General features: G+C 37.7%; 1 protein-coding gene across 1 annotated transcript; it reads right to left on the bottom strand.

Moving 5' to 3' along the window:
- Positions 1 to 10,602, bottom strand: LOC118779622 (cerebellin-4-like). Its single transcript, XM_036531797.1, has 4 exons — positions 10,588 to 10,602; positions 5,042 to 5,437; positions 2,540 to 2,656; positions 1 to 198 (listed from the first exon to the last, which is right to left on the bottom strand). Exons 1-4 carry the CDS (start codon positions 10,600 to 10,602, stop codon positions 1 to 3), a joined length of 726 nt encoding a protein of 241 aa, XP_036387690.1.
- Between the last annotated feature and the right edge of the window lie 924 nt (positions 10,603 to 11,526).

The raw sequence follows: 11,526 nt of genomic DNA, 5'->3' as shown, positions 1-11,526 counted from the left end.
TCACAGCGGGAACACCAGAAAGCCAGAGAAGGTGGAGTACTGCCACCCCCCGAGCAGGTTGCCCTTCTCCAGCTTCAGGTACACCTTGTCTTTTTTGTCCAGGTACAGGAGGACGCCGTTTGTGGCCGCCTCCCGGGTCACATCCTTATCCCCCGCGAAGGCTGAAATGACGGGCTTCCCGTTCAGCATCAGGTTCACCTAGATAGTGCACACAGAACACTTTGATCATACCTGCAATGCTGGAGCATGCACGGTTTTGGTTACGTGATTTGGTTAATTAGAAGTTGTTCTTCTATGTTAGTGAAAGTACATTGGAATTTAGATTTGATAGATTTTCTTGATAGAGTTATCTTTGCATTGCAGATCCCTCAAAATTCTACAGACTCTCTCAGCACACACTCTGGTCTCACAAACTGTTGGGAATGACTGAATAGAAAAGCAGTGGTCAGACAGGAGCTTTCACCTGGCATTGTTGTTGACATTATATTATTGGCATTTAACAGACTTACATCAATTACAGGTTTTTACAACATTATCCATTCATACAGCTGGATATTTACTGAGGCAATTGTGGGTTAAGAACCTTGCCCAAGGGTACAACAGCAGTACCCCAGTGGGGAATCGAACCAGCATCATTGTGTCATTTTATTACTTTTTCAAATGTTATCATTCCGATATTTGTTTTCATGCCTGTTTTTTATGTCTGGCAGTTAACCTGTAGATCTAAGATGCGTTGGGCACTTTCATTGGCATGTCATCTAACATGCATCGACTCAATTTCAGAAAATTGAATAAATGAGCTACTTTGGATAGTGAACAAAGTAGCTACATGTTATTATAAGCATTACAGACAATATGTATCATCAAAATTGTTTTAGCTAATGTACCATATAAGTGAAAGCTACGGTTCATAACACATAACCTTGGACCTGGCTTTAACTAGTAACCACAGAGGCTGTTAACCACAGACTGAAGACCCACCTCTTGTCTTCCTTCCCTGATCATAACACTCACATCCCCCATTTTCTCATATATTAATGTAGGGTATAACCGCACTCGCACAACTGTTTTATTGTAACACTTCTATATTCATCATTGTGCTATGTTTTAATGTGGTCAGCCACTTCTGCAAGTGTTGCTGTTCATATGACCTTATTATATGCTCTTTTGTACCTTTGCTTTGTAAGTCCCTCTGGATGAGAGCTTCTGCCAAGTGACAAAATGTAAATGTGAGCTCAAAATACACTCTGACCTTGCAAAAAATAATGCTGTGCTGCTAAGTTAGCGTGATGTTGATGCCAGAAAACCAATAAAAATTGACAAATGGTCCGCAGGATTTCACTACAGAGTGGATCTTGCCTGCCGATGTAAATTTGGCCAGTAAGCGGTGTAACTGAACATGCTTAAGAGATTGGCATGTACAGCACAAAAAGGAGGCAGTTCAACATTGCCTGTGATTCCTTTCCTTTTTGTGACCAGCTCACAAAAAACACAGCTTGCAAAACCTCTACATCGTCTTAAATACAGATCACATTAAAAAAAGGAAAAAAATGTTGCTGCTAATTTCAAAGCTGTGCCGATTGAGGGAGTGAGGTACTTGAATTTTACAATTTCACATGCTGTGGACAAGGAGGGAAATTGGATTATAGATGTATCCTATAGATGATGGGTGATTTAAATATAATATATAAAAGTATTATAATATTTAAAGTATAAGCAGTCTGATTACCTATTTTACATATATTAGCATGACATAATAAAGTTCCACTACTCTAAGCATGTGACTTATCATTTAATGCATTCTGTCACCCCTGGGTCCAGCTGTAATCAGTTTTTGATGATACATTTTATTAATTTCTAAAAGATCCCAGGCAGAATTTTCTGCACAATTGGTGATAAACTGACACATAGACTAGTCAGTAATTTACAGTCTGTTACACCTGTCTTATGGTTAGAAAAACTGTCTGTTATTATCAATGCCTATCATTCCCAATCACATTGGTTTTAACATCTGCAAACAATGCTTCATTTTGTGTGAGAATATCAAAATGTCACTAATATTTTAAGGGGAGTTATGGTTGCTAGCTATTGCAGTAAAAATGAAATTGGTTTACTACATGGAAAAAGTGAAACAGTTACAGTAACATTCTATATGATTACTGGCACTCTTGAGGAGTTGTCAGTCAGAGTGTGACTTTGCTGTCTTCAGTTTTTGACCATTATTGTGTTAGCGCTTACTTCTACAGAGTAAAATGATTTTCCTTTAGTTAACTGTATTCTAACTTTGCATTTTACTATTTTTGTGTGATACATGGAAAGTGTAATAATAATCAGCTGTATGTTTATTCAATAATTTCACAGTTGAATTAAAATTAAACATTGGACATTTTAACTTGAAAAAGTGGACTTTCTGTAAATCTTTGAGTTACATTTGTGGATTTTCATATTATATTATTTTTACTGTATGCTTATGTCAAAATGATGCTGAAATTATCTCACAAGTACTGTATGAATTACAGTAGGGAGAATAAACACTTACCTGTATGGTCTGGCTCTGGTACACTTTGATGACATGGAAGTTAAAACTGTAGATCCCTTTGCGTGGTGACAGAAACACTGATTCCAAGGTGAAATAGTTGCCTACATTCACAAGAATCTGAACAAAGAAGAAAGCAAAGATGTAAAAGACAGGATGGCATTAACATGAATGTTGTTGATGTCTGTTGACATCTATATCTTAATACAGTGTACATAATACCTGACTCTGAAAGAGCGCAAAATAAACAGCAGAATTAACAACCAACACTTCAACACTTGGACTGCTAAGCTCTCATCTTGAGTGTCTTTTGGTAATCAGACAGAGTGAGCCAAAATTAATCTGAAGTGCGTTTTCTTAAACAGTTTCAATCAGGGTCGTAAGTGAAGAACAATTTCCGGACCAGAATTGTACCCTAGAGACTGTCACTACAATAACACAATAACAGCTCTTTGAAATATATCAATCTATTTTATCCCATTGGATATATTTTTACATTAGCCAATATATAGTTGTACACTGGCCATTTTAAATCACCTCATTAGGAACTGTTCATCCTTAGACATATCCCAGTTCCTCACACAAGGAGTAACATCAGTCAATGCTAAAAGCTGTACAAATATTTTCTCATAGACACCTGTTGCTGAGTTCCAAATGAATTGCTCAACAAAGCAAGCACAGCTATGTAGAAGTGAGGATACTGCTTATGATTCTGTTATTTTATTGAGTTTAAATATCTGAACTATCAAGTATATATGTCTATGGTAATACTGAATAAAGATGCACTGTATAACCAGATAGCATGTTTCTAATGTTTACACTCTAGAATTTCCAATATGGAGGCCCCCTTTATCACAGTAGTGAAAAACTGGCTGCTGGTCATAGTTACCACTGTTTGCACTTAAAAGTAAGAGTTTGACCCCATTTTCACTCATGTATTGCTTATCAAGACCAATGGCGCAATGAATAACTTTGAACACTGTAATATTGTACTGTACGGTTTGGTTGCACATATCTGCTATACTGTACTGCAACTATTGTGTAATATACTGTTCCGCCTTATTTGTGTGTGGGTTATGGAAAGAATACAGTCTTCATCTGAGCAGGTTAAAGTAATCGAAAATAACCAAATTAGAGGTGATGATCACAGGACACTAGATGCAGTGACTAAGACACTGTAGATACTGCAGCAGGCTGCATTGCTTTTAAAGCTAGCTCAAGTGATCACGGGCTCCACAACGCAATACATAACACACAACACAAATATCAAGTATCCAATTTATATTCATTGTCAACTAATAATAATACTGAGCATGAGACATTGAGGGATCATGTAGCTAATAAACTAGCAAAATATCTACAACAATCCAGCAATTATTATACAGTTTACAAACACTTGAGAAGTTAGATGGACCTGTCCTTAAACCTGTACACAGTGCTGCTTCATCACTCTGAACGTGAACATTTTCAGGAGGAGAAAATGTCCAGCCTAAACTCTGTAAGTTTGGCAGCAGTGTAGTAAGTAACAGGACTCGTAACTGAAAGGTTGTCAGTTTAATTCCCCACTGGGGCACTGCTGTTGTACTCTTGGGCTAGATACTTAACCCACAATTTCCCCAGAAAATATCCAGCTGTATGAATGGGTAACGTAAAAAAGTGACCTAAATGCCAATAATGTAAAATTTGAACTCATGCAGTATGTATGGTGCAAGTGAAACAATTATATTCTCTTGTAATTTATCAAGAAAAAAAAATCAACCAGACAGAGTAAGAAACATCTTTTAAATAAGACACAACCAAGATCTGAGCACTGTCAGAGGCAGCAAGTCCTCACGATGACGTTTCATCCATATTCATCCATAATGATTGTATTTTTGATATAATGTACTATTATTTGATGAAATGTATCCAATGGATTATGCTTTTATTCTGCCTTCCTGTTACCATGGGCACAAGTAGATTCAAAGTGTTTTGAATGCATTTGTTGGAACTCTTCAAGGCATCTGATCTACAGTATGTTTTCCTGTTATGCGTAACAGCTGAGTGTCATTTTATGTACTTCCATTCTGACGACATACACAATATTTAAAATATGACGGCATGTCTCAATGGAGTTCGATTGCTTATTGAGACCTTTGTTTTTAATTAGGTCATGTTCTCGGTTGCTTTTACAGTCTCTCCAAGTCCATAGACTTAAGAAATATAACTAGGCAAACTGAAACGTGTTAAGGTAGAGTAATAGAAATGATACTGCAATAACCTACATGCAAGCTTGCTCGGAATAAAACAATACCATACTTTACATCAAAATAATTACCACCAAGTATTATGATTAAAAATCGTGTGAAAATATTTAGAAAAGATTTTGTCCTGTCCTTGTGTGGTTATAAAATTATGACTCCATCGACATAGACTTTGAAACAATAGCCATAATGGATTATTTGCACAGAGAAGTATTATTGATATGTTAAACTCCGTATCAGAGAGCAATTCAAGGCTTCTTACCTGGTCAAAGTATATAATACTTGTTTTGTTGCTCATTTCCGAGGGCTCGTGATTGCTGCTCCTTACGGCAGAGAAAGCCACTTTGGAGTTTGCAGCGCGCACCGAAATCCCCAGCGGGGAAAAAGATCCCTTTGAATCGCTGGCTGGGTCCGAGTCGCAAACTACCAGGCACTTACCCTCAAGGACTATGGGCTCCGTGTCATTCTGAGCCGCTGCAAACTCAGCGTACATAACCAGACCGATTAAAAGAACCATAATTGTGGACACGTCCTTTGCGCATGGCATTGTTGACATTGTAATGATCCTGACTGTGGCTCCCTGTCTTCTGTGCTGATTCCCTTGAGATCTTCGGCAGTTTTCTCGGTGGTATTTACCGATGTGATTTATTGTAGCACTCTGCAGCGAAAGAATCTGCCGTTCCTTTTCGATATAATAACTACTAAGAGAACTACTTGCAAAAGAGATCGAAAAATAAAAAAAAGAATTAAATGATTACATGTCTAGCATTCATTGTAACCACAAATAACTGAAGCGTTATTTGTTTAGTTGGACTCATTACAATGAACGACTGATCTAGCGCGCATTCGCCTGCGTACCTGCACACAAATTGACTAACAGCTCTAGAGGAAACTGAGATTGATTGTTATACTGTTCGTCACTATGAAACTAGGGGGCGCTGTTACAAGTGTGTCTTGTTTTCAAAAAAATGAGTTGTATAAAGATGGAAAGAGATGTGAAAATAGCTGGACCTCATTTTAGAGTCAATAACAACTTTTCAAGTTTCCAATATTCCTCAGTTTCTCACTGAAAACACTCAGGGTGGGAGCCTTAGGTTAAGAAAATCTTGTGAAATTGAAGTAAATAAAAACATTTATTTTATTTAAAAAAACATGAGTTTTGCCATGTATTCTAATGTAACTTTTAAAAGTAAAATGAGCTATTAGTAAAACTATTGCTAGAGAAATTAACAACATATCCCCTTTTGTGATCTCTGGTGGCTCTGTTCAGGCGAGACCTTTTTTTTAACGAGATGCTAAATTGGGAGCACTGCCGCAACTTATCTCTGCTGAACAGCCATTGCCATTGGCATTACTCGCAGTGCATTAATGGCGATGCAAAATAAGACAGTCATCTCTGGGGTTGTGACCATTTTGTGACGTTATTTTGAATTACAACATTTTGTGTGTGTGTGTGTGTGTGTGTGTGTGTGTGTGTGTGTGTGCTCAGTCATTTAGCTGTTTCATCCCCACAGACATTCAAAACTCCATCTCCAAGTTGTCCAACAGAAAATGTACATCATTAACAGTTAAGTCAACCCAGCAGTAGAATGCTGATTTGATCCCAGTCAAATCAAAGTGCAGCACATGAAAGGTGATTGACAGTCTAACTCACTCAGCTCCCAGCAAGGCACCTCTGAGAGTGGCAAGGGAGGCATTGTGATGCTGTTGAATTACTGGGCAGCACAATGTGATTTGCTGAGAATTTTACACAGCATAAATTCTCCATACTTCAGTGCATGTTGTCTGAATGGGATCCTTGCAGGACTGTAGTCAGAGAGTGGCTGGAGATCACTAAAATCTGTTCAGTAATTCAGTCACCTCCAAGATGAAGGTGAACTGGAGGGCTTTCAGAATCTGAAAACGTAAATGGAAGCAGACAACAGAGGTAAGATGACAGTCACTGGCAATGTCACATGACACTGTCAAGAATCCTGTTGTGAACAGAAGTTCAAATAGCTCCTTCCTGTTACAGTTCAGTAGGCTGGAATTTCCACATAGTGCAAATCTATAGTTTAGAGAATGAAAAAGTTTATGTGGGTTTCAGTGGGGGTACTAATATTTGGTTTAGAGTCTAATTAAGGGATCTCACCTAGCTATAAGGCCAAGTTTGTTACCTCCGCATTTGAACATTATAATAAGGGGAAAAAAGGTAGAGATGGGATGCCTTGAACAGCTCATACAGAAAGGAAGTGGTAAGTGGGATGTTTATACTAGCATTCAGTTACTAGGTTTAGTCAATGTGTGTTCTTTCCAATGATGTAATAAGACAGTCATTTCATTGCATGTGCTTTATATAGCACAACTGAACGTTCATTTGCAGTATAAATTGTGAGCTGAATACAGTAATGTAAAAAATAGTAATGTGGTAAGATTATTTACTGAGAATAAAATGTGCTAACCAGAGTAAATCTAGGAGATAAACTGATGTCTATATTCCATTAGGTCAAAGTAAGGATGCATCCTTTCCGGGTTGTTTTACTGGAGTGCGTACTAGATAAGTAGATAAGAATGGCAGCTGAAATGAATAATAGATAAATGTATTTTTTATTGGGAGTGTATGTGTGTGAGAATGTTCCAGGCAGGATACCCTCTGACTGGTTAATTGATGAATAGTCCCCAAATTCAAAGATATGTGACCAATTACTGGAATGTAATATCCACTAGCAATGCTAATAGCTATGTTTTTTTCATAAACACAGGTCTTTGCCAGCAAACAGGAATTGTCATTATGCAACGTTGTATGAGTTTTATGAGTCACGCATCCAAGCTGCGCATCGTTCACAGAGATGCCCCCAGGTTCACTCATTTGCCCCCATTGCTGTGGTGTTATTCAGCTCCTGGGGGTGTGAATGTGTGCTGGTCTTTGCTCCAGCCTCTACTCTGCTTATGTAGCTGAACCATTTACTGAATTGCTAAAATTTACATTTTGATGAATGATGCTTCAGGTTAGGATGATTATTATGCAAAACTCTTTGCAGCGTGGCTTGGGAAACACATGCTCATAAAGGTGTATACAAAAATTATTGGACCAATTTAGCCAGGGGCATTGGAACCAAAAATGCTTACAAACAGCCACCTATGAATTGAGTTTTTTTTTTGTATTTTTATCAGGGCTGTGCAGATCCACTGATCTTTAGTGAGGATTGGCTAAGAGTGCACTCAGTGGAAAAAAATGAGTCAACCATAACATGTAGAGATCAGTGAGTCTTTACATTATCTGCTTAACTCAGCACTTTTTTCTAAAAAACACAAGCTCCAACTTTGATGTCGTAGCACCTTTGGATTACTGTGCACTGCACTTTTAGTGTTCTGAGGGAAGACGATGGCTAAAAGCTCTCACCGTAATTTGAACTGCTCATTGAAAGAAAAATAAACTGGTTGATTTTTTTGTTTCAATAAAGCAAAAATTAGTCAGACCAACTGTGAGGAATATAGTTATGTGGTTGTTTTTGCTTTCACTGCAATGTTCTGTTAAGTCTGGACACCAATATTTGGGTTGAAATATGGAATTTTATTAGTATATTTCCCCTCAACAATATACCTCTGTGAGGTTATTCATAGGAAATCTCAATAAACTCAATAAAGTCTGAAATGACTAACCAGTTAGCATTTTGGTAGTTTGAATGTTTCTAAGATTGAGTATGAAACTGCGTATTGTCTAAGTGGTTTGTTGCTAAGTGGAACAAATGAATTAAATTGGCCATAAACTGAAGTGTATGACTGAAATAACAGACATTTAAAACTCAAGGACATGATGTCAAAAGGTATTCAATAGAGACAGAGGGAGGCTTAAAATCAGGAAGTGACCATTGTAGAAAGGAACAAAAATGCAGGGTTTGTATCTTCTTGACCTTGGAGATCGTATAACTTGAAACAGCAATCACTGAATTACTTTCAGAAGTGAAGTCTATGTGCATATCAATATATGTGGGTTAACGTAACGCTCCCAAAGAACCCACTCAAACACACTGGGTGCAGAAAGACTTAATTTCATGGTATGCACATACCCATAGTTAGTGGTTATATTTTACATGTCTTTGGTGCATTTTTAACAAAGCGGTGGGACAGCTTAATTTTCTGAGTGACCCTCATACAATAGCCAGCTAATGCTAAGGTTAACCACACAGTCTGGTTATCAGAGAAAACACAGCCTTGACTAGAAAATGGCAAAAGAAACCAAATCACTGTCTCTTGGCAAAGGCAGGAGTATCTTTAGCGAGGGCTGCTGTGTCCTTGGGCCAAAAAGAGACTGATGTGGGGGATTCAGAGCCAATGTGCTTCGGGTGACCACACAGCTAATGTGATGGAGGCCAAATATTCACATCTCATTATCGTTATTATAATTCTGGCACTTCCGAGTGAATGAATCGCGCCTTGACAAAACCATGAATCTCTCTCTCAAGGGCAGTGGGGCTGAGCCGCCAGCTTCACACTACACATGTTCATAATTGAAACAACCAGTGTGTGCTTTGGAACAGGGCCAATGTAGACCTGGTTGAATGTTGTTTTTTTTTTTTTTTTTTTTGCTCTCCACAGGGCCCTGAGGAGGAACCTGGCTGAGGAACCTGGCTGTATCTGTGCCCTTTTTTAAGTTTTCACAGAGGAGGCAGGTCTGCACCCAACAGCACCAATGTACTTAGTGACCAAACCTGAGGAAGGAGGTGCCAAATGGAATCATGCTAAAATTAAAGCTGCAGGTTGCAGGTAGCTACATGGCATTGAGGCCAAAAAGCAAGTATAATAAAAATATAATAAAAAAAAAACTATAATAAACAAGGTAATCTACAGACAATCTCTGTTGAAAGAATATGTATGAAGAAAACACATTAAAAAAATTGTTTAGGCAATTAAATTATGCAAATCAACACATAACAGTATTACTGAGAAAAGCTGACATGAAAAATGCACTTGGAGACAATATCAGATGTACTCATATTATGAATACGGACAGAATATGATTAATAATAGTTTTTATTAGTGTCGATCTTGTGCTTTTGTAATCGTTTGAACTTTATGTCCTTGTTACTTTATTTAGCAGTATGGGTCACCCAGGTAGATGAGACAACCAGACACCATATTGAGGTATGCGGGAGATAATGTTGCCTTGAAGTGGCAGATGAAGGATCGAGTCAGCCTACAACCGTGATGCCAGAGGACTCGTCATTTTTCCCTTAGTCTGGGACTGGAACAGGGACACAATTTTAAATGTAGTAAATGCATCAGGACATGGAGCATACCGTTGCAATTTCCACCGAGTTAGAGACCTCCAAAAGGGATCACTTAACCCCCGGGATCTAGATACCCATCAAATTTCATTCAGTAGTACCACATGATATTATATCAAAGGAACTAAAACATCATTTGGATGGGATGCAACAAAACTGTCAACAATTTGAATATGTGGTCATTATTGATTATGTTGTTGTTGTTGTTGTTATTATTATTATTATTATTATTATTATTAGTAGTAGTAGTAGTAGTAGTAGTAGTAGTAGTAGTAGTAGTAGTAGTAGTAGTAGTAGTAGTAGTAGTAGTATTGAAGAATGTTTAAATGGTTTGGTTTTAATATCCTACATATCTTTCATTTCGGAGCACAGTAGCTTTGGTATAATTGTGAGAAGTATGACATAACAGAAAGGTTAAGAGCTTGTAACATAGCGGTAAGCTGCCAACCCTGAAATGTGAGACATACAGTACACAAAAGCAGGAAGTGACTGGCAGGTTGGCCAAGGGCTCGAGTGGGCTGAGTTAAGGATCATTCCGTACCTGTACAAATTTCATGGTCAATTTTACGGTTTCAACAAGAGTAGCAGTCTCCTGGAGACGACAAAAGGGGACAATGTACCCACTGCCAAGCCAAATTCCAGATAATTCACTACTCTGGGTGGAGCTACTTCTAGATCATTGGGGCAATAATTCACAACCCCAGCTGCAAAAAACTAGCTTTCAGTAAACTCTTTGTTCTATTTTTTTTTTTTTTTAATCAAATGTCTCAGAAGCTGATGACGTTGTCAAAAGCTGTTTTTTTTTGTAACCCAGCTTGGAATCCAAACTTGGAGATATTAGACTAAAAATGACTACGGATGCCTATGAAATATATTTGGGATACTTAAGAGATCTGCATCAAGCACTTAAGTAATTCATATGATTGCCTGAATGAAGGGTTACTTCTCCCAGCCATTTCATTAGGTGTGTTAAGTGTGATGGATGGTGGAAGACTGAATATGTAAAGCTACATTTAAAGCTGCTAAAAGGCATACTACTCAAGCAAAGTGTCTTTAGTCCTTACAAGTGCTAGTACCACATAATTTACTCCCTGGGGTTAACTTAGGTCTATCATGTAACATTATCTAAGTTATAAAAAGTACATGAATAATTTATTTCTTTGTCTTTAGTGTGCATTTGCTCTTAAATACAGTTCTAAGCAGTACTGTATTTGAAATAGATGAAATTTGTTGTTCAAGAAAATTGTTAGTGCCCACTGAAATTCTAATCAGTAACAAGAACGGTCTGACTCATTCAGCCGGATTTAAAAAGTACACTGCTGGTACTCAGAATGTTATCAAGAACAAGAGCTGTTGATTACATAATTTTGATTTATCATGAGCTCTGGTTAATTACAAGTGGTGCTTATTCATCAGAGAGATCTACGCCTCATAAGAAAAATAACGTCAGGTACAGCACCAGCTATGAAGAAGCTTTAAA

The sequence above is a fragment of the Megalops cyprinoides genome, chromosome 6, assembly GCF_013368585.1.
Source record: "Megalops cyprinoides isolate fMegCyp1 chromosome 6, fMegCyp1.pri, whole genome shotgun sequence".
Classification (NCBI taxonomy): Eukaryota; Metazoa; Chordata; class Actinopteri; order Elopiformes; family Megalopidae; genus Megalops; species Megalops cyprinoides.
This window is presented reverse-complemented; position numbering and strand designations above follow the sequence as displayed.